Source organism: Erpetoichthys calabaricus, chromosome 2, assembly GCF_900747795.2.
Source record: "Erpetoichthys calabaricus chromosome 2, fErpCal1.3, whole genome shotgun sequence".
Lineage (NCBI taxonomy): Eukaryota > Metazoa > Chordata > Cladistia > Polypteriformes > Polypteridae > Erpetoichthys > Erpetoichthys calabaricus.
The window spans coordinates 161,696,260-161,720,736 of record NC_041395.2 but is presented as its reverse complement, the minus strand read 5'-3'; the positions used below and the strand labels follow the sequence as shown (position 1 = coordinate 161,720,736).

General features: G+C 38.8%; 1 protein-coding gene across 2 annotated transcripts in view; it reads left to right on the top strand.

Annotated features, from left to right (window-relative positions):
• Positions 1–24,477, top strand: part of fndc3ba (fibronectin type III domain containing 3Ba) — a 532,014-nt gene that overhangs the window by 374,704 nt on the left and 132,833 nt on the right. For both annotated transcript variants that reach the window (XM_028794708.2, XM_051923036.1), the window contains exon 7: positions 13,712–13,770. In XM_028794708.2, coding sequence (XP_028650541.2) covers positions 13,712–13,770 — 59 coding nt within the window. The remainder of the gene's footprint in view (positions 1–13,711; positions 13,771–24,477) is intronic.

The window sequence follows — 24,477 nt, the reverse complement described above, 5'->3', positions numbered from 1 at the left end:
AACTATGTTGTAATAGATAAACATTTTGCTTCTTCATCACTTTGTGGGTAGCCTTGTAATGTCAAATAAGGTTGCTTCCATTTTGTACAAATATGTCATGTATTAAAATTCCCAAACATCACATGGCATCTTTACAAATAGTCCTACATGAGGAAGACAAATACAAATGCCTTATAAATATTTTTCTAAGGACCCCTCTTGCATAAACTGGACAAGCATTGCTTCGTTATACTATACAAAGTTTGTTTAAACTTGCCGTGAGCGACCTTGTAAGTCATCTATTAAACGCCCACATCCTCTGATTAACTGGCAGGAGGTTTGTGTGGAGCAGATATACCAGTTTGACTTTTGATTTGTGCATGAATTACATTCTTAATTTAATAATACAATTCTGGTAAAAGTTTCAAAGTTGGAAATATATCAATGACATTTTGTAGCTTATCCTGATGAGTCGATTCACATTTAACAGTGTTACTGAAATGCTTCAGATCCACTTGGGACATCATTGTCTAAAAGGTCTGCTAGCTGCTGTATCTATACTGTTCCACTAATATAAAATCACCTTCATTTTTTGAAACAAAGGAAAATTAAAGAGTTTGTTTTAGCAGACTGGGATGCTTGTTCCTCCACAAAAAGCACTAGACCATCCAATTGTTTCATGCTACTTCTCTTGATGCATCATTAATGGGATACTCAATACTTACATACAGTATATTGTTTGTAGTGATGGCTGCGAAAAACGTTTAATCTCATGTTTCTGTGGAAAACTGAGTTAACAAGGTTTCTGATACAGTGAGCTTCAGTGGAGGCCTGATGAACAATAGTGAAACATCCGGGAAAAATCTCAAGTTACTGGTGATGCATACTGCATATGTCATCTGGTTGTATGCTCACTACAACAACAACATTTATTTATATAGCACGTTTTCATACAAATGATGTCGCTCAAAGTGCTTTACAAGATGAAGAAGGAAAAAAGAAAAAATATAAAAATTAGGTAATACTAATTAATAAAGAATAAAGAAAGGTCTGATGGCCAGGGAAGACAGAAAATGTTCAAAATGCAGGTATTTTTTGCAAAATTATTGTGGAAAAAAAAGTCACAGTAGTGCTTAAAAGTAAAACACATTCAAGCAAATTTCATTTTATGAATTGAAGACAGGGCTGTGGACCAGTGAATGAAGGGAAAATGGATTTCCCATTCAAGTCCTCAGATTTGCTTGAGTGCTCTTCATTTTTGTGCTCTGCTCCGATTTTTCTGTAGAATTTGAGATAATACCCTAGCGTTAAGGTGGTATGTACATTATGACAGTCTAGATGAGAACAGGCCAATCAACCCAACAAAGCTCGCCATTCCTATCCACTTAATTCTTCTAAAATAACATCAAGTCGAGTTTTGAAAGTCCCTAAACTCTTACTGTCTACCATGCTACTTGGTAGCTTATTCCAAGGGTCTGTGGTTCTCTATGTAACGAAAAACTTCCTAATGTTTGTGCAGTATTTCCCCTTAACAAGTTTCCAACTGCGTCCCCGTGTTCTTGTTGAACTCATTTAAAAATAGCAATCTCGCTCCACTGCTCTAATTCCCTTTATAATTTTAAATACCACAATCTTTTCACCTCTTAATCTTCTTTTGCTTAAACGTTAAAGTCTCAGCTCTTAATTTTTCTTCATAATTCACCTCCTGTAGCCCTGGAATCAGCCGAGCCACTCTTCTCTGGACTTTTTCAAGAGCTGCTATTTCCTTTTTGTAACCTGAAGACCAAAATTACACACAGTAATCCAGATGAGGCCTCACAAGTGCGTTATAAAGCTTGAGCACAACCTCCTTGGACTTGTACCATGCATATCATGCTTTATAGCTATAATTCTGCTTGCCTTCTCAATGGCTTCTGAACACTGTCAGAATGTATGACTTTCATTGAGATTACTGATGGTACCTTGCATGTCTAGAGCCTTGTATTGAAATAACAGTACTGCATTTCTATAACAATCAAGAAAATGCTACATATCAGACTTACCATTTGGGTTCCCACTATAGTCATTATGAAGTAATTTTTTCACAGTGTGGAACAAGCCCCAGACACAGACAGGCAGACATGTTGAAAAGCACCACCACATATTTATTTACAGTTACTATTTACAATTAAAGTGCCACACAACCCCCAAGACTCCCCCAAAGTCCAGGCCTCACACTCAAATGCCTCAATCTTCAGGCCGCCTCCACTCCTCTCCACCAAGCTCTGTCCTTCTCCTCACCCGACTCTAGCCTTAAATGAAGGGAGGCGGCCCCTTTTATAATCACCCGGATGTGCTCCAGGTGCTTCCCGGCAATCTTCTACCGACACTCCCCAGTGTGGCGGAAGTGCCGGCAGCATACCCGGAAGCACTCTGGGTGTCCCCAATCCTCTTCCTTCCCAGCACTTCCGGGTGTTGTGGAAGTGCTGAGGTCCAGGGCTCCAAAGGCATTGGAGTGCCCCCTGGCGGTAAACACGGGCACCTACAGCTCTGTACCCGTGGTCCCCAAAGCAACCAGGGCGGTCTCCCCCTCATGGTCTGGAGGAGGCCTCCTCCAGTCCTCTTGGGCGTCCCGGCTGGGTACCACCTCCAGCCGCGTGCCACAAGAGATAGTAACTTTAAAAACTGTCACTATTCAAAGTTTCTAAAATTAAATGCAAAAGCACGTTGCCTGTTTTTCTCTTGTATGTGTTACAGAAGTATGTTTCGGTGAATTAAGAAACAAAAGGAACATTGCACTGGGTTTGAAGCAGACAGTGATTCCCTCTATCCCTTTACATAGTCCACTTATGTTGTGACATCATGTTGACAGATACGAAGACTGAATTGCTTTTGAAGTGGTGAGATCTGTAAAAGATGGAAATCTGATCCCAGTTGTGCTTTTAAAGACTGTCAGTTTTTTTGATAGTCCTCGTCTTGACTGCTACTTTTAAGTTGTGAATGAATAGGCTAGTTAATTTATTACATGAAGCTTCACTTACCTTGCAAAATGTTACTGTTTCTATTTATTTAAAACAAAACATGTTTGGCTAGCAGCTATGTAGGAAATAGTTTTGTACTGTCAATGTAAAGCCTGAATAGATTAATAACACCATTCTCCTCGTGGCACAAAGCTGCCTTCATGGCACTTTGGCTTCTGCTGTTTCTGTTCTGAGGTGCATCAGATTCCACTGATTTCATCGTACTGTCAAGACATGGTACTTGAAATTTGTTGTTTATGGTAATTATATGCATTTTCTTAAATATTGTGGAACCTCTAGTATTAAAAAAGACAATGTATAATACACATTTTCTGTTATTTGCCCTTGAGAGTTTTTGATCGTATGGTAGTACCTAAATGGGATTTGTTATTCACATCAAAAATTTTGACTTGCTATGACAGCACAACTCTATCACTGAGAGGTCTGTTTAAAAATGTTTTGCAATTAAAAACAATTACTGCAATATTTTTACCTTTATTTATTCTGTGCGTAAAGAGCTTGTTATAGACCAAGGATGCACTGTGAGTTAGCCAGATTTACTTATTTAAACTTGTAATCTTCCTTGATTTATTCTATTTAGTGTGGCCCTGTTTTCATTCTGCGGTGGGGGTCACTTCATGCGAACACTGTATGTTCTCACGAGTATTTTTTTCTCAGGATACTTTAGTTCCTTCACACATCTAAAATATTAAGTCAAAATAAGAAAAGTCCCAAGTATAATGAGAATGTGTGCTCACTCCATTACACTGAATAGTCAGAATTGAGTCCTTCTTTTTGTAGGTGTAAAATGAGCTCTTAAGACTACTAAGTACACACGATAACAGAAGTACAAACCTTTCTGGCTATAAAAGTTCATAAATATGAATTAGAAAAAAGTCAGACAATATGAAAATCAAAACAGGAAAAGTAAAAACCCTGGAGATAACTATTTGTTTGTATCTGTCTATTTGGAACTGTCTCAAGAAATATTTCATTAAATACCCTGAAATCCCCAGCAGGTGTCTGGCAAAGAATTTTAAAATGACTAATTGGATAATTTATATACTGTTCTTCGTGATATGCTAGTATGTGGAACGGTGGCTGAGCAGAAGCTAACTACACTGCAGTTTAAACTATTGTTATATACTTACAGTACCAAACCAGAATGCATCATTTGTTCACATTTTTTTAATGTGTATATAAATGGCACAAAGGCAAATTAAATGACTTGCCCCGAGTCATACAGTGAGTTAGAGGAGAAAATTGAACTGGCCATCTTGAGGTTTAAAGACAGTCCCTTAAGCCGTTATTTTCTATCATAATGTTCTGCACTTTACAAGCTTGTGTCAGGAAGGAGGCAGAGTGCCCCATTTGTGTCCCCACAGTTTAATTGTTCTTCGTGAATTTCGGTCAGCTACATGTCTCCCCCAGTCTGTGCATGGTCAGATGAATGATATGGAGGTGAAAGAACAAACAAGTGCAGATCAGTACCTCTCTCCTTCTCCTTTTTCGGTCTAAAAGGAAGAAAATCGATCAGTGGCAGTTGCTAAATTCTTTATTGATTTGTATTCATTTATTATTTTGTATAATACACTTGAATCAAAACAATGCTATCAAAACATACTGTAAGTGACATCATGTATGTAAAACTCTTTTTTTGTTTTTAAGGAAAAACACTGATGAGCAGCAGTTGCCAAATGCTTTCTTGATTTCTATTTGTTTATTTATTTTTGCTTTGCACCCTCCCCCACCATAACCTGTCATCTATGGGGGATGAACAGAGTCATCAAAACATTTAGTCTCCGGTTTTTGACAGATCTCGATGTTTTAGGCTCCCCTGATACTGAAAACATCTATCTCGATGATAGGTGTCTGTGTGTCACAGTTTTTGAGGACGGTTTAGAGCTAATATGGCTGGACGGAAAAATGCCAAACTTGAAACTTAAGCCTGTTAAGAGATGACGATGTGGTGATTAATTTTTGAGCCATATCATGCAAGAGAAAGAGGAACTCCAGAGGAACCCTTAAATATCATAATTCTGCAATTAATTACTAATTCTTCTCATCAATTGCTATCATAATGACCTATTTTATGATCAGAAAGATCAGCATCAGAGTTGTACATAATTAATTCAATTTCAATTCTTTATTGTCATGTGTACAAGTACAAGTACCATGTACAATGAAATGGTTGTTTGCATGTGCCCCCGCAGACAGTGAACATACACAAAAAAAAACCCACACACAATAAATAAATGAATATAAATAAGCAAATAAATAAAACCAGAATCCTAGGAATAAATAGAGACAGTGGCAGAAGTATATGTAGCAGGTAGCATGGAGGTGACACAAGGTTACTGATTGTTCATGAGTCTGATTGCAATTGGGTAGAAACTGTTCCTGAACCTGGAGGTGCATGTCCGAATGGACTTTAGTCGCTTCCCAGATGGGAGGATGGTGAAAAGTGACAGTGCAGGGTGTCTGGGGTCCCGTATGATACGGTTCACTTTCCTGAGACAGCGTGTAGTGTGGATGTCCTGGATCGCAGGGAGCTGTGTGCCCATGATCTGCTGTGCTGTATTCACCACATGCTGTAGAGCTCTGCAGTCCTGACCAGAGCAATTGTTGTACCAGGATGTGATACATCCTGTCAGGATGGATTCCACAGTACACCTGTAGAATCTGCACAGGGTTGTGGGGGACATCCGGGCTTTACTCAGTCTCCTGAGGAAGTAGAGGCGTTGTTGGGCTTTTTTGACTACTGCTGCAGTGTGACTTGACCATTTAAGGTCATCAGTGAGGGTGACTCCTGAGGAACCTAAAGCTGCTGACCTGCTGCACAGCCTCACCTCCGATGTAGATGGGGCTGTGCTCTGTTGCCTGTTTGCGGAAATCCACAATCATCTCCTTAGTTTTGCTAATGTTGAGGGTGAGGTTGTTGTCTTGACAACACCATTGTGTCAGGAGTCTGACCTCCTCCCTGTAGGCCGTCTCATCGTCCTCGCTGATCAGACCTATTACAATGGTATTGTCAGCAAACTTGAGGATGGTGTTTGAGCTGTACTTAGCTACGCAGTCATGGGTGTAGAGAGAGTAAAGCAGGGGGATCAGCATGCTCCCCTGCGGGGTGTCAGTGTTGATGGTGATGATGGAGGAGGTTTTTCCACCAATACGCACTTGCTGAGGTCTGCCGGTGAGGAAGTCCAGTACCTAGTTGCACAGTGAAGAGCTAAGTCCCAGATCCTGAAGTTTAGCGATGACCTGGGTTGGAATGACTGTTAAATGCAAAGCTGTAGTCCACAAGCAGCAGCCTGACATAACAGTTCTTGTTCTCCAGATGAGACAGGGTGGTGTGAAGTGTTATGGAGATGGCATCCTCAGTGGACCTGTTGCAATGGTAGGCAAACTGGAGGGGGTCCAGACTGTCACGGATGATGTCCTTGATGTGTTCTAGCACCAGCCTCTCAAAGCACTTCACGGCTATGGGAGTAAGTGCTACTGGGCGGTAATCATTAGGGCAGTCTACTTTATTTTTCTTTGAGACAGGGATGATGGCTGTGTGCTTGAAGCAGGTGGGGACAGATGAAACGCTCAGAGATGTGTTAAAAATATCTGTAAAGACAGCAGCTAGCTGGTCGCAACATGTTTTTAAAACACGACCTGAGACTCCGTCTGGGCCGGGTGCTTTGCGGGTGCTAAGTCGGGAAAAAGTCTTCCTCATGTCATCCTCGGAGATCCTCAGGCTGGAGTCTTGTGGCGCTGTGGGGGGTTGCACTGGCCTGTCTGTGTTAGCGAGCGAAAAACACGTTCAACTCATCCGGGAGTGAAGTGGCAGTAGCTGTGGCCGCATGTGTCCGGGGTTTGTAGTCTGTGATCAGCTGAATACCCTGCCACATCCGACGAGCGTCTGCTGTGCTGTTAAACTGAGAGTCCAGTTTGTGGGCATACTGGTGCTTTGCGTATTTAATAGCTTTTCGGAGATCATACCTGCTCTTTTTGTATGCCTGTGTATCTCCGGAGTGAAACGCACTGCTGTGCTCACGGATCCGCCGGCGTACTTCAGCACACATCCAGGGCTTCTGGTTGGGAAATACGTGTACAGACTTTGTGTGTACGCAGTCATCCACACATTTCCCGATGAAGCCTGTGACAACTGCGGCATACGCTTCCAGATTCTCAGAGGACTCTTTGAAAACATCCCAATCCACAGATTCAAAGCAGTCCCTAAGTTTCTCCTCCGCTCCTGGGGTCCAACAGTGCAATTGCAATTACTGCAATGTTATAGAATACTTCAGGTATATTGGTTCCTAGGGCACAAAGCCTACGGACGCTCACATCCAAATTTTTTTTATTAACTTCTATTATAATACGCTACCGTGGCTGTCCTTTTGTCTATCCACGATTTTAAATCACCTGTAGCTCGCAAACCGTTTGAACTATTGACCTGAAATTTGGTGCACATATACTACGTGACATCTATTATCCATTTCCGGGGTGATGATTGACCTCCAAGGTGATTCCTCTTTTTATTTTAATTTCAATTTTATTTTATTGTAGAATCAGCTCTCGTCAGCAGCCAGCAGGGCGGCCATGCAGCGCATGCGTATGGGCACCGTTCTCATTCCTACCACCTTCGCCGTCACTTCCCCTACCTCTTCATATCTTAAATTATTCTTGAGGCAGATTGAAGACTTAAGTGCCAGCTTAAGTGAAAAATGAAAGAAAACATACTAAGTAATTGCAACACAAACACTGACTTAATCAGTTTTAATGCGAAAAGATGCCAATGAAAGAAGTGAAGAAGTGGGCTGCTAGGGTGGAGAAAAGAAGAGCTGCTCAGGAAGCAGCAAGCACATCAACCTCTGAGCAAATGAATGCTAAACGTACAGAGAAAGAGGATGAAAACTATGAATGCTCAAGTCAAGTGTATTCACTGCACGTTATCATGCAGTACGCCATTACTGATTTTGTATAATGCACTTAAATCACAACAATGCCATCAAAACACACTGTAAACGATACTATGCAGTATTTTGTTTTTATTGGTTTTAAAGTTAAAGCATTGATGAGTGGCATACTCCAAATGCTTTATTGATTTGCATTTGTTTATTTAATTACTAGAATCACAACAATGTCATCAAGACATACTGTAAGTAGCACTATTGATTGTAAGAGCCAGTTGTAATAAAATGACCTACGTTACTGCATTTATACTGTCAACGGAAATGTGCTCTAAGCTGAACGTCCATGACATGTGTGCCAAGCACCATGCTTTCCAGTCCCCCTAATTTTCAAATGATTTCTTTACCTTCACTGCAGCTGTGTCAGAAGCTGCAACTGCATTTCACTTAATTTTGCCATTTGCTTGGATGGAGAAGTGCTCCTCTGCTCCAAAATTCATCCTGTTTCCAGAACATTTTCAAAAGGTTGATGTGATAAAGTCATGCTGAATGATTTAGCAAGACTTCCCATTCATCAACCATTCATCAATGCCTCGAGTGTCTTAGAATTGCTTTGCTCATGTGAATGTCACCACGTCATAAATACAGATGCTGTGAAGCTTTGCGTGCTTTACCAGAAATGTTCATGCGTTTGTTCACACATATCCAGTTTAGGAACCTCATATGTAATGTGTTTTTTGTTAGAGGACCTTTTTTTTCACAGTTTAGCATGGTATTGCAGTAAGCTGTAACTTCATTCTTTGTTATTCTTTTTTATTTTTAATGCAGTGTTACATAATAGAAAGCAGCACTTAGCATGAAGACATCATTTGCACCAAATTAGTTTCAAATGTTCCTTCACATTTGTCAGAGAAGGGTATTTCTCATTAATTTTGTGGGAATCTTCAATGGTTTTTTTCAGACCGCTAACTTTAATTGCTGACATTATGAAAATTATTCAGTCGGGTTGCTTGATCTTCATATGCTGATCTTTATGTTAGGGAAATGCAGGATTGCACTGTACTAGTCGAGGAGTGAGAATTGTACCGCTGTCAAAGGCATGGCTGGCTGTATTGAGTGTGGGGACTGTGCCCTCAGTGAGTGACTGTTGAGACAATCCCAGATGATGTCATTTGGGTGACACATTTGAATGAGGCGAATGTCTGCTGCAGGCATTGGGTGGTAAATGTTGTCATTTTGTATGTATTCTTTTTGTGTTTTTTTTGCAGCATTGTGCGCAGTATAAACTTACATGCTATAAATAGATAGAATGAATGAGCACACTTTTTTTGTTCCTAAGGGGAAATTTGTTCGTTTACGGAAGATATTTAAAGAAATAAATACATAAATAGGTGGATAAATAAATAAATATACCAACACTATGGTCTGAAAACACTCCGGAATGACTAAAAAGCAAGAAAATGAAAAAGAAAGAACAAGTCACAGTGCCGGTAAGGCATTATGCAGGCGTATTGCTGTTGGCATAAAGGAGCCCCAGTAATGTTAATTGACACACTTCTGTTGAATAATTTGTGGGCTGAAAGTACTCAGTGTTACATTTTCAACTTACTCTTAAGCAGCTAAATTTGCCTTCATATTGTGAGATTGAATTGAAGGTGCTTTCCAAATCATTACTTAATTAAAAAAACAAGAATGTAATGCTTCTTACTGTTAGGAGCTCATCTACGCTAGGAAGAACATAAATAAAATAAGCAAGGCCAAAAAATAATTTAAGTACACTGCCAATCAGTCCACTGCACTGCATATAATAGCACGAAAAAATTACTTTTTTATTGTAATGGTTTGCCTTTGGCCAGTTTTTACATACGGTATCCAAAATGTTTTTCTCATAGGAGAATTCCTGGGTTAGAGAGAAGGGTATCTGATCTGATTTGAATAGTTTTAGTTAGCAGGCTTAAAGGCAATAATTCAAGCCATACTGACAGAAATAACCTTACATTTCCTAATTTATTATTTCATTAAATCTAAAAAGTAAAAAGCATCTAACATGAAATAGAATAGGACGCAAACAAAAAACTCTGCAAAACATTTTACAATTTTTGTAGTCTTTCACAGTCTTTAGTTAGCAGGCTTGAAGGCAATAACTCAAGCCATTTTGACAGAAATAACCTTACATTTTCTAATTTATTATTTTGCTAAATCAAAAAATTATAAAGAATCTAACATGAAACGAAATAGTAAGCAAACAAAAAACAGAGCAAAACATTTTACAATTTTTGTAGCCTTTTACAGTTTTAAGTTAGCAGGTCTGAAGATAATGACTCAAGCCATCTTGACAGCAATAACCTTACGAGTTGGCAGAGGATAAGAAAAAGACAAATAAGGGAAAAAAAGTCAAACGCAATAGGAATTTTGTACACTCCCCTCTGAAGACATTTTCTTGTCCTGCAGTGGACTGTTCATGCATCTCTTTGCCTTTGTGTCTTCTGTGCACATTATACTTTTTTGACTGAAGTCCGGAGTCAGTAATTTGTACGTGACAAATAAAATTTGATTTGATTTAAAATCTGTTTTGTTGCTGGTCCATTCACTTGTATTTTATTTATCATTAAACCTGATATTCTTTCTCCGTCTTCTGTCTGGCTATCTATTTGTCGTGGCTCTGGTAAGCACTCTTCTTAGATATAAACGTCTACACGTGGAAGTGTGTGTGTGTCTGTCCAGCCCGGAAATGAGAGGTGGAGTCGGGGTAAGGGGCTCCACCTCCGAGGAAACAGAAAGCTAAACGTCTACGCGTGGAAGTGTGTGTGTCTGTCTGTCCAGCCCGGAAGTGCAAGGCTACTACAGCATGAAGCTCAGAGAGCTGCCAAGACAGCCCCAAGTTAACGAGTCAGAAGAAGAAAGCGACTCTGTTGCCTAAGTAAAACCGCCGAGAAAAGAGTGAAACTCTTACGCAACCGAGACAAGCACATCGGCATAACGATATCCATTTTACTTTTCCTCCCGCCGCTAATACACAAGCGAGGCGAGCACATTGGCAAAACGAATCCTCCTAGGACAGAGATGCCCAGAGTAGTTTCTTTCAATTACCTGACATCTCTACATTTCAATTGTTTTTCTGACGATTTCAGTAATTTCTAGGACCCTGGGCTTTTTACATCATGGGCTTACACAGCTATATATTTGTTATTTTCAATATCAGTTTTGTCCTTTCTTGTAAGTATTACTTACTTTATGTTATAACTCAATCAGTGGCACCTAAACCTCAGCTACAGATCATACTAACCTCATTTTCTCATAAATATACCTAAAAAATTAAAATTCTTAAATACTAATGAAATTAAATGTACATTAAACAGCAGAGGAAAAGAAACAAGTCCCATTCTTTAGCTAATTGTTTTTCACAGTTACCTGCAAGCAAAACATCTGCCAAAAGATCTTTTGAAACAGAGCAGCTTCAAATCTTAACGTTTTTCTGAAGAATAGGGAGTTTTCTGTTAAAAGTAGGAACAAAGAGAATTTCACAGTATGCCTGACATTCTCATTAAAGCACAAACCCACCAGAATGGACCTTTTTAGAGGACAGCCTAGTCATTCTTTTCTTTTGTAGTGATTTTCTCAGTATCTTTTTTGTGTTTATTTCACCATCATCTTTGATCTCTTCTAAATTTTATGATTGCATTGATGCATTTCATTTGTCTGCACAGTGCTTACTAATTGAAATTTTATCTCACTTGTTTGTTGCTGATTGGTCAGACATGCAAATATAAATTCCACTGTAAAATTGAACTTGAACATTTCCAGCTTTTAACAGTGAACAATTCTCTTTGGATGCTTATACACTGTAATTTCACCATAGGTGGTTTTGCATTTCCACTTTTGCTAGCACAGGATGATGCATTTATTATTATATAATTTACTTATTTGGCTGATGTCTTTATCCAAGGTGACTTGCAACATTTGAGTTACAATTGGTTACATTTCTTTTGTTTTTCCCATTAGAGCACAGGCAGATGAAATGACTTGCTCATGGTCACTTGGTGTCAGTAGTGGGATTTTTAAAATTGACAACCTTAGGTTTTGAAGGCCAAATGATTATCATTTGAGATACACGCCAAACACAATTTGTTACATTTGTTGTGTTTTTCTAGTTGGTGCACTGACAAGTGAAGTGACTTGCTCATGGTCATGCACTGTCTGTAGTGGCATCTGAACCCACAGCTCACGATATGAAGTCCTAGATCCAAAGCCTTAACCACTACAACACAATGCAAGAAATTGTAAAGCTATTAATACATTTTTTTTAAATAAAAACAATTAAATAGTACCATAACACATTCTCAAGCCTGCTCAGTCCAGTTCAGTGCGGCAGAGGGGCTGAAGTGACATAGTCAGTCATTTTCATTCTGTGCATGTAGTAAGATGGGACTCAGTGGTACTGTGGTAGTACAAAGTGTGCTCGACTCCTCTGAAGTGGTATTCAGTGAGTGACTAGAAGCTTAAAACAGTTCTTTCGGTGTTTCTTGCTAAATAAATAAGATGATCGCTGTACGTGAGAAATACAGTATATACCAATTGAAAAATCATTTTTTAACTGTTTATAATTATTGCTAACTCTTTTCTTTGAAACCCTTTGTGGGTAAATTATGAGGCTGTGTTTGTTGCCTACAGCAGTATTTTCCTTGTTGTTATTGATTGCGATATATTTGTTTGGTCTATTATATTTTGGTAATTTGGGATATAGTAGTTGGTTTTATTTTTTGATTTAGTTAGTTAATAAAGAAAAGAATATTAGCTGTACTCTAATTTTATACCTTGCATTTAACAATGCATACTGTGTGCATTTCTTTTTTTGAAGTCATTGAGTCTAAATAAGTGTTTAATGTTTACACATTTTATTACTAATTTCTGAAATGTTTACATATTATGCATTAGAATGATTCTTGTTACCTTAACTTCCATAGGCCCCAAACTGAAACTTTAGTGCCTTTTTACCCTTATTTTTCTAAAGTTTGGGAGTAACCAAAGAAAATTTGATTTTGTGTCTCTTTTGTATATATCCGGACATATATATTTTTTTTTTAACAAATCTTTGTCTCACATATTTATTACCAAGTATTTAGTTTTTCTTTCAGTCCATTCAGTTCTTGAACCTTTTTTAAAAAAGCCTAAAAAAAAAGCACCTGGAACAAACAAAGGGTGGGACAACAGTCCACATCAAGACACACACACACACACCACACTTATTGTATGTGGTTAACCTGACAGTCTTAAGGAAGGAAAATGGAGAATGGAGGAGAACCCAGAGAAAAGCCCACACAAATATAAGGAGAGTGTGCATGCTTGACACAGTTCATGACCAGGTTGGGATTAGGAATGTCCACTTTTATTTTTATGTTTTTTCTTTTGCTATACATTATTGTTCATAAATAGAAATCAGTATAATCCAATTCATAATCTGTTGTTGGTTACATTCAAATACATCTGAAGAACATCCCACTTAAGATTATTGTCTTGGAAAGCCAAATGATCTGTTTATTATCTGTTTATTGCATTTGGAGTACTCTGTTCCTGTAGTTAATTTTAAAATAATTTTTATAGCAGGGTTGGTAGATTTGTGGAACTCTATACACCACTCGGTTGATACATTGCTTTGGCACAGACTTGCATTTTGTACAGTTTCAAGGCGCACGCAGGTTAACCTGAAGTCTGCCAGTGAATTATGGGCACTTTGGAAGAATTAACCTGCTTCACAAAGTTTTCAGTCGTTGTCAAGGCTGCCATCTTGTGGATACTGTTAACATTTCATCTCCCTTCTCTTTCCATTTACAGATCATGACTCAGAAACGAAGAGAGTTCAGGACTTGCTGTCGGGAATCGAGAGGCCACAGGTATGTTTTACCTAACTGTGCTGCATGACTGACTAAAAGGTGACAAATCTGAACTGTTATATATGTTTTAATGTGCATAATCTTGGTTCATTTCATTTTTACCAAAATGGATTAAGGTTATGCGCATAAAATAAATAACAGGACAGACCTCAAAACTGAGCAAACCTTTTGAATTACATGTCCTTTGTCCCCTGTACCTCCAATCATGTTTGTATTTTTCCTCACTTTTATTTGATTCATTTATGATTTTCTGAGCAAGTAAATGCGAATAACAATTCTCATGTGCTCCAGTTATTTATAACAAATTTCACTTTATATCAAAACCTGTATCTGAAGGTTACTCACCAGTCATGTCTGGTGTTTATATTTTGTGAATTTGCTTTTTACTCAATAGCAGCATCTCAGTTACTGCAGCCAAAGCCATCATGAGGTGTTCACTTATATTTTTATAATTGTTTCTGCCCTCCATATAACAGGCACTACGAGACACACGCCTTGCTTCTAACTGTTGCTCAATTTTCCTTTAACTATGGCACTATTAGGGTTACCAGTCTGAACCTCATGGCATAACGAAAGTGCACAAATGTCAAAATCGTGTAAATACCTGTTCCATTCTTGGTACTTCCTCATATAAAATATGTAATTTACTGTGTGTTTTATTAATAAAGTAGGAATACTTTGTTACTGTACTTGATTATGTTTTGAAAATATTTCTGCTTCACTTGAGTATAAAATTTTTTTTCTACTTTTACTTTTATTTCGATACATTTTCAAGCGCAAGTTTCTTCTTTTACTCCAATATATTCTGCAGTATTAAACCAGAAATCAAATAGCCTTTGCAAATACATGCGATGCTTTGTTCAGTCAATTATCTAAAACACAGGCTTTCCCATTTTTCAAATGTAAGACATCAGTCATCTGTGCCGTGATTTCAAGTACCCCTCGCTGCAGTGTACAGGATATTTAAGGGCTGGATGATGGGGACGCACGGTCCGTCTCAGTCGCATTCGGAGCTGATGCTGAATTCAGACACTTGTGTTATCAGGGAAGTTTCCTATGTGATAGATAATTAGTGACGACTGGACATAAGTAAAACATTTTTAATATAAGTGAATACATTTGTTTACTTTTGGCTAATTGTAATTCCTCCATAATTGTTGAAATCAGGGTGAAAAAGCAAATTGCCAGTCTGCTTTTTAAAGCTGTTGGACAATCTAAGGCTTCTATCCTAGTGGATGAGCAGTGAGGTTTACACCCACCATCTAATCCAAAAACTTCCAATTTACTTTGCGTTCAGAGGTGTAATGAAAGGAGTTTTAAGGAGGAAGAATTATTATTCATGTTATATATTTCCCTGGAGTATGTTGTACATTAATCCTCCTAAAAATGCAGCTGCGTCTATTTGCAATGTTTTAAACTTTTCTTTTGTTGATCCAGTGAAAGAAGTAGCAAGTGTATTTTAGAAATCGTGTAAGCCATTCTGCTTTGTCTCCAGCAAGCGGCAGCAGAGGCTTGAAAAGGCACACAAAGCAAAAAAGTTAAAATGTACTGTAAAGGGTCAGGTTTTTTTTTTAGATGCACTTGACAAATTATTATTTACTCATTGTGTGCCAAAAGAAACTATCTGGATGCTGACAATCTAGTAAAAAACCTTATAAGTGATAACAACCCAAGTACCTGTAGTACAGAACATTTCAAGGATTTTTGTGTAGCAGAAATCGTGGAGTGCATTGAAACATCTGTATAGTTAAATACTGGCTGTAGAATTGCAAAAAAAAGAGAATGCTGTACTATAAAGAATCAGGCAGCATGCTAAGGCATTTGCAAACCAGGTCTGTGCAAGTCACCTTCTAGGTAGATGTTTTTGCTACCCCAGTGGGAAATTTGTTTACAGCAGAAAAGTACATTTAATGTGGCCAACATGTGCACTTTACGTGAAGTTGCTATTCTGAAATTGCTCTTGTTTACATTTTTGCCCCCTTCATTTAGTATATCGATTGTTCAATGCAATTATACTGACTCTTAGTAAGTTAGTCTTAAAGCCTTGAATACATTACTCAGAATTTTTTGGATTTCTTTTTGATTGTTAGAGCTCTTCATGTTACCTTGCCCATCACTATTTCTGTCTGCCCTGCTTTTATAAGTTTACACTGGAGCCATTTTATTTTTATAGCACCTCTTAAACTTACTATATGAAATCTGTCAATGTGTATCCAAAGTCCCCTCAGTGGTGTATTTTTGGTTGAGTTTTTTGAGTTAATCTTGCTTTTCTTGTTGTTCCTGTTGTTAATGGCACTATATTAAATAAAGCTTGATTGACTGAATATCTGCCTTTCTCAAATGTAAAAAGATTAAGAAGGAGCAGATCACACTAGGCCTAAAAAAATTAGCCATGGACAGATTTGCAGTACTTCAAGAAATAATAGCCTCCTTCTTGAAGTATATGATGCTGCAATCAAAACGTGGCCGCTAAAATAATTGTAGATTGTTGGAGATTGCTGGATGAAGTCTCTTGACTGCTACTTGTCACACTAGTTTGAGTGGGTTGTCTCTCTTGGCAAAATAAGATGCTGTCTAAGAGGTTTTTTTTGTACTCTATGAATGTCTGGAAAGTGCTGTGTTTGGTCTGCATTATACTTCAGGGAACATCAGACTTGAGGTGATTCCTAGTAGCACTTCTGTGAACTGTACTTGCTCAGTCGGCCAAAATTTGTCAAACGATGGTCTAAAACTTAACAAATTATACAAGTGAGAAGGGAGTTCCTACTTTCCATTTTGTGTAGTGACTTTTCCAAGGGTTTCCGTTTCGACATAACAAATCAGTTTGCTCCAGACTCCTAGTTCTTACCCCATTGCTCATTGCTAATGCTGTCTGCAGGCCGCTATGGATAATGGGGAAGCTCTGCAGCTTACATTTCTAATTCAGGTGCTTTAGTGAGACCCGCCAACACATGGTGTCTCATTTAGCTGCCATTAGTGTCATCTGAGAATATTTTCCTAGCTTTACACAAGGAAAGCCAAAGACCTTTGAATAGCACTTTTAAAGTAGAAACTGCATACCATTTTAAATATGAATGACTTTCCTTTTAATTTACCTTATCTCTTCTTTTTTATTCTAATTTCTACACCTTTTAGGGTTAATGACCAGAACGCTATAAATAGTTTCTCCTTCATGTGATATGGTTAGAAGGCAAGAGAGGAAGTGAGTTACGTGACCTGATTCAACAAGTGAGGTGGTAGTCATCATCAACTAAATCACAGAATTATGACCCCCAACAATTTTTACACGATACTCTTTACAACCATTTGTACTTGAGCACATTGCACAGATAGTTATTTAAATGTTATCAATGTAGCACTCTGGTTTTTCCTTCCACATTACACAGGCAAGTGTTAGGTCCATTGATGACCCTAAATGTGACTTGTGTGAGTGTATTTTCCCTAAAATAAACCATTGTCCTATCCAGGGTCCTGCATGATGTTACTGGGATAGGCTTCTACCCCCATGTGCCTTGCTTTGGAAAGGATGGATACAAGTAATGGCCATATATTTTAAATTAAACACCTACAGTATAATATATTTTCAAACCTGATAAGGTGAAGATGATGCATCTCCTGTTAGCTTCCACGGAGATATATGTTAATGTAAAGTAAAGATTCACATATCGATAAGAGAAACATAAACAAATGTGAAATGCCATCAGCTTAGTAATGCGCTGGTATCCTCAATGATGAACAATAATGCAGCATAAACAGTTGCACTAGTCCTGGGATATTAGTTCTGTAAAATAAAATTGTAAGCCTACAAATTGATTTTACTTGATGAAGTAATCTTCATATTAGATGGTAGACCGGGCCAGAGTTTAAAGGCCTGTAACTAAAAGTTGTACTGTACATGTTTCAAATGAAGCCCCTATTGTAGGTATTATTTATTTCATTATTGTAAAAAAAAAAAAAAAACAGGTCTGAAAGATTCTTTAAGCGTCACCACAATAGATTCTGATACATTTTTGCCTTGTTTGCTGTCTATTGCCTTGCAGTCTGTGTGTCCTCTATGCAGTTTGATTTTACAATTCTATATAATAGATAGATAGATAGATGTACTTTATCTGTCCCCAACGGGAAATGCAGACTTTACAGAAACTCAAGGAAAAAAAATATATCCAATATATATTAAACAACAAGGAATAAACATCCCACCCAAACACACCCAAAAACTTCAGCCTGAATAAGAGAGCTGATGCTATTGATCACAGATTAATAGGTGGTAGTAAGATGTGGTCGGATCTGCTCAGTTGTACTGCAGGTTTACATTTAAAGACATTGACATTTGAATACACCACAAATCCAACATGCTAATTGAAGTTTGATCATTCTGATGTCCCACTGGTTAAGTCAACAGCATGCTAGTGTCCAAATAATTGATTCATTAGAATTGTTAAAATTTGCTGTGTTAATGATCTGAAATGGGCATTTGCTAGCATGTTGAAGTCAGTGGGCAGATCACTATCTGTCAAAATGAGTATTGCTAAAAATGAAAGTTGATATATATATATATATATATATATATATATATATATATATATAAAATGATATATATATCATTAATTAGTAATCTTACCATATTATGGGTTTGTTGTTCTGGAGATGATGTAAAATAGATCTGCATCCATCTTTCATGGTTTGCGTTTACAGGTACATATCCTATCTGGTGGTTGCTGAACTAAACAGATATTATCCATTTGCATTCACCCCATTATTGGAGCCCTGAGTCAACAAAAGAAAAGTGATTTCTTAAGGCCAAGACATTTTTCTTTACCATTAAGTGTTTGAAAAATGAGTGCTTATCCCTAAGGGTCTTGTTTTCTTAGCCAGCATGAAGGGCACGGTGACAACTGCCTTTCTTCCCTTTTTAGAATTTCCCTTGTTTTCCTGATCAAATATTAATTTTGCATACACCAATTTAGTTTCCCCCAGACTATTTAGCTCACCTAAATTGCACTGTAGAGTTTGGTGCTGGATAACAGGATCAGTTCCCTTGCATCACTAGCAGCTAATCGTGGTGGCACAAATTAGAAAATATATGTAACAAGTGTGCATGTGTGAAATATGGAAGGTCTTCGTATATTTATTCTGCAGTCTCGTGTGGTTCTGACAGAGCACTTCACAAAAGAAATTCAACCTTTCCGGAACTTCATGGACCAGCTGCAGTGATGGGCAACTTAGGACAACTTAAGTTTAAATTTTTGCAAGTGTTTGCAGTTGATGTAGATTGTTCTTCTTATCTATTTAAATCTGGAGTTCTACACTATTGGATATAACTGGTCTTCCCATATACGTCTGCTTGATTAGAGATATTATTGGCTGCACTTATGGTACAATTTAAAGTAAAGATCTACAATTCAGAGAAAAAATAGCCAAGACTGAGGTTTTATAGGTTGTGGTCATAAGCTGCATGGACTTGAGTTAATCAGCTCTGATGGGATTTTCACACACAGCTTTCTATCAAGAAAACACTACTCAGAAAACAACAAGTTAATGGCTTTCCCATAGGAAGCAGACCATTGATGATAAAAGTCAGCACAACATGTGCAGAACTGTAGATGTGCTGCAATCAGTCATGTGTCAGCTAAAGAAGTAAGGTGCACAACTTCTAGTACCCTGTTATTTAGAATGGCAGGTGATCAACTAGCTGTGTTTCACTCCTGTTAGTACAAAAACATGAAGTTACAATTACAGTAGGAAAGGTCAGTTGCTCAGATGAATCTAGATAGATAGATAGATAGATAGATAGATAGATAGATAGATAGATAGATAGATAGATAGATAGATAGATAGATAGATAGATAGATAGATAGATAGATAGAAAGTACTAGGAAAATGTAGTTTTTTACAAGAGTTCAAGAAATATTAAAACAAACAACACCCTCTCTCTAACACACACAAGAACTACACAACAAGAGGAAAACTTCTGATTTGACTAATAAGAGAGCAGTCAATGTGAAGCACTATAAGGACTTATTGCTGCAGGTATGAAGTAGCCCCGGTTGTGTTTCTTGACACACTTGAATAGTTCATTATGATTGAAAAAACAGCATTTGCAAAGAAGTCTTTAATGATTCTGAATTTATCCTTCCATATTATACTAACACAGACTTGTGTGGATACTGATTTCACTGTACTCTGTACACAAGACCCTATACACCTAAAGATGGTGCCAGCACTGAAATTTAAAAAAGCAACTTCATGAATGCTGGCTACATGACAAGACACTGCTCTTCTATAATCCATAGCATACTGTGATAAGTGGTCTGTGGTGTTGTGCTAATTGTAAATAAATAATTGGGCACTGTGACAAGCAGAGTCTTATCGGGTGCAGACGAGTGCGAGAATGCGCTTTTCTCCGGGGACGGTTGGGGGTGGCTGGCCGATGGCAAAGGCACGTGCGAATTTCTGCATCAGTCAGGTGACTCATTAGCTCCACTGAGGAAGTGGCAGAGTATCACACCCGTGCCCAATAAGGATAGGCAGTCTAAAAGGAGTCTGTACAGGAAAGAGGGGTGGGGAGAAAACGAAAATGAAAGAGGGGCACAGAGGTTAATGAATGGAGAAAAGGGCAGGAGCATTAGAGAGCTGGTGTGAGACAAAAGGAAGCAGGTGGACAGGAATGTGAGCCCCGGGAGAGGCAGTCTTCTAAAACAACTTAGAACTCATCTGTTCAAGAAGGCTTTTAACTTAACCTAACATTCTGCCCCTTCTTTCAGGTAACCTCTCTTGCCCAGATGCTCAGGATAATTTGTGTGTGTGTGTTATATCACACATTATGTGATTTGTTCAGGCATTTTTTTTAGTATTGAATTTAGTATTACATTCCATTTATTCTTTCTTTTATTATATTTAACTAGCCAACCCGTGGTGTAACATACGCCGCATAATTATGTATTGATGGGTGAACACTTCCTGAACGACACAGTTGTCCAAATGGGGTGGGTTTGTGGATACCACTGTGAGTGAATGAAAAAATGGACCTCTGGAGAGAGCAACATACAATTGTCCGTGACTGAAAGCGGGATCGTCTGTGACGATGGAGGCCACGCTTGTGAAAGTTACTTCGTCGGTATGGATAAGTTTCAGCACTTGTTCATTAAGGTGTAGCGAGTCTTCGTTGTTGACGCTTAATATAGCTTGCGTACTGAGTTGTTCCGGAGTCACAGTTGAGAAACACTTTTTTTAATGTCTTTTAAGCACAGGGAAAAAAATTAACATGTGAAACATCCGAAATGTAATAAGCCACCAAGAAAAGTAACATTGCAATAATGCACGCTACGATCCGATCACTGTAAACAGAAGTGATAAGAAAATCGAGCCTGGTGTATTCTTTAACTGCCTTGTGGCGCTGTAGTAGTGCTGCTGTTTTGCAGTAAGGAGACTGTGGAAGATTGTGGTTTCGCTTCCCGGTTCCTCCCTGTGTGGATAGCGCTTTGAATACTGAGAATACCGCTATATCAATGTAACGAAGTATTAACAGGAAATTGTCTTCGTGTAATAGTAAAAGGCAAATTATCCGCGACAAACAAACTGTTTTAAATGCTGCATACCAAGCCGCGGCGTAGTATACGCCACATAATCACGCCGCTTTTTAAATGTTTTTTAAGCAAAGGGAAAAAAATGAACATTTGTAAAATCCGTAACGCTGCTTTCAGTAAGTACAATGCACACGTGTTTAATTGTCGGCCACTTTTTGCCAGCCGTCTTTTCTGGTGTGGGCTGCTTTTGCAGTGTTACCGCTTCTGCATATTAAATCTTGAAATCCTTCGAGTAACTAATTAACTAACACCCACCCACCCAGCTTGTGAGAAATAAATGCACCCGTTCTTTCATCATTTTGTTGCAGCCTATCAAAGACTTGCTGATCATGTTTTCTAGACTCAATATACATTGGCTTTTCACTCAGCGCGGGGGCGCGCATTCATCTCGGATTATTACATCCTGCTAGACTAATCTGCTACACGGCTGCGTTTGAAAAACCGACTTATCCCTGATGAGTTTCACCAGCATTAATGATTAGGAATCTGGTTGGAACAAAACCCTGCATCCACAGGGGTTCACCAGGACTGAGTTTGGGAAACACTGCTGAACAGAGACGAAACCAACTCAGGTGTGGAGTTGGGGCAGGCAAAGTGGTTGCAGCTATTGATTATTCAGTGTTGTTTGCCTGGGTGTCTGATCTGCTCGACGGGATCATAAATAAAAGGAAAACAATGTGAAGGCAATGTCACAGGTGATCCTGTGGTATAGCGGGTCCACAGCTCCCCTTCAAAAGGCCATTTTTAAATAAATAATTATCGCACTCACAGCGTAGCGAGGGGCGTGGAAGTGTGGCTGAAACGGTTTCCGGGTGGAGTCGTGCTGCGGGCATTTCTCCCCTGTGCAGTGTGTGAGTGAGTGAGGAGAGAGAGAAAGCCGGTACGTTAGAGTGAGCGAGAGCAGGCTCGAAGGCAATGTGTTCCTGTGGTATAGCGGGTCCATAGCTCCCCTTCAAAAGGCCATTTTTAATCAGGCGACTGACAATAGTGGAGTCAGGCACAGAGAAGGTCAGCTGCTGAGAGAGCGTCTCGACTGTTGCAGGGCCTGCATCGGTGAAGCAGGTGAGACGCTAATGAAAAAGAGACACAGGGCTTATTGGTTTTTAAAGACTGCTTCCTTCATTGTGTTTTAACCTCAGTTTTAAAGGATTGCGCGGCTCTCTCTCTCGCACTGCCTGTGTGTGTGTCTCTGTCTCTCTCTGGCGCTGCCTGTGTGTGTGCGCGGCGCTCTCTCTCGCGCTGCCTGTGTGTGTGCCTCTGTCTCTCTCTGCCGCTGCCTGTGTGTGTGCGTGGCTGTCTCTCTGGCACTGCCTGTGTGTGTGCGCGGCTCTCTCTCTCTCACGCTGCCTGTTTGTGAACCAAGGTTCCACTGAGGTTGACTAATGAAAAGTCAACGTGGCTCAGAGCTGCATGTGGACTGTGGCACAGACAAACAGAAATGATGGCATGTTTCCCGAGGCGTCGTGTCCGAGTTGGTGGGCGTGGCTGTGCGAGTTTTCGTCATATCCAATGGTCTTAGAGTTGGTGGGCGTGGCTCCTTCCTGTGTGCTTTCATAGGTGTCTTGCCCGCTCTGGCGGCGGCTTAGAGAATCTATATATGGCTCCTTCCTGCGTGCTTTCATGGGTGTCGTGCCACTCTGGCGGCTGCTTAGAGAATTATATATATAGATAATTTATATATCCTGTATTTATTTGTTTATTACTCTATGCAGAAAATATGTGTATCTTAAATGCCTTGAGCATGGGAAAGTGATGTGCTGTCATGAGTTATTTGCTGTTTCTTATCCCAGTGCAAATCAACGGTGCTGTTTAACACTGATGGCATAGCCAGTGGAGTGTTAGTAGCATGTATGCCGACCCCTTGAAGCTTCTGATTAGTCTCTGGCCTGCATTCATTTCATTGGACTGTTACCATGTCATGCCTGATGTAGTGCTCTAGAGTTCTTCTCGAGACTGTTAAGAGGCCAATTACATGTATTCTGCAACTATTAATTTCAGCATTGACCTTCTCTCCCTGGCTAATAAACTGACTAAACTCAGAATTTTACATTTTAATCAAAGTGCCATGCATTTATACAAGTACACTGTGCTGTCATATTATAGCTTTACTTATATTGCATGTGGTGTTTTACTTCTACACAGACCTGGACATTCATTATATTTTTCTGTTTACTGCACATTTAACTGTGACTAGAGATTTAATAGCAGTAGAGATAAATGCCATTTCTTCGTTTATTTGATCTCATATAGTATGTACAGCAAGACTATCAGTCAGGACAGATTAGGTCTATAATATTTTTAGTTTGCTAGTGTGGATGGTCACAATTATCATTCTGTAAATCTATTTCACATGTTAATTACCCTCTTAGTAGCACATCTTAATCTCCAAATCCTGCTTTGTACTAACACATCTAGCAACATGTCCAGCCCTGTTTCAATTTCTGTAACATCATCCATTAAATGATGGAAACAATGTCCTGTGCACTGTCTACTATAAAGTTACCAAGGCGTAAATTTCTTTTACTAAACTAGTTTACATTGCTGTTTAACTCCTAGAAATCACAACCGGCTCATCATATCCTTCTTGCTATCCCAATGCTGACTTTTAAAGTGTCAAAATTTTCCACCTATTGAACATTTGAATTATCTTCGACTTTACCCTTTAATGATATTTGCTTTATAAAAATGCCTTGTTTTCTAAAATCGATTAGTTGATTTATGACTTTGTGCTGCCCTGGTAAGGGTTATTATTGGGTCTGCTGCTAAATAAAAGATGTGCATCTTGCTATTATTAGAAAGTTAGTGTGGCGTAGTGGTTATGGCTTTGGACTACCACTTTTCTGTCACACTGAACTGGACTGAGCAGGCTTGAGAATGTGTTATGTTACTAAAGGTACATGAGCAAATAAAGTATGTTACAATTTATTAAGTTTAATTTTAAATAAATGTATTAACAGAGTTACAGTTTTTATAGTGTGGTGTAGTGGTTAAGGCTTTGCACTTTCAAGCTTCTTGTCTCCCCAAATCCAACATGCAAATTATTCAGATTGCGATGGTGTTAGCAGGTCACATCACCTGTGATGGGAAATGTAACCGATGTTGTAAGTCGTTTTAGATAATG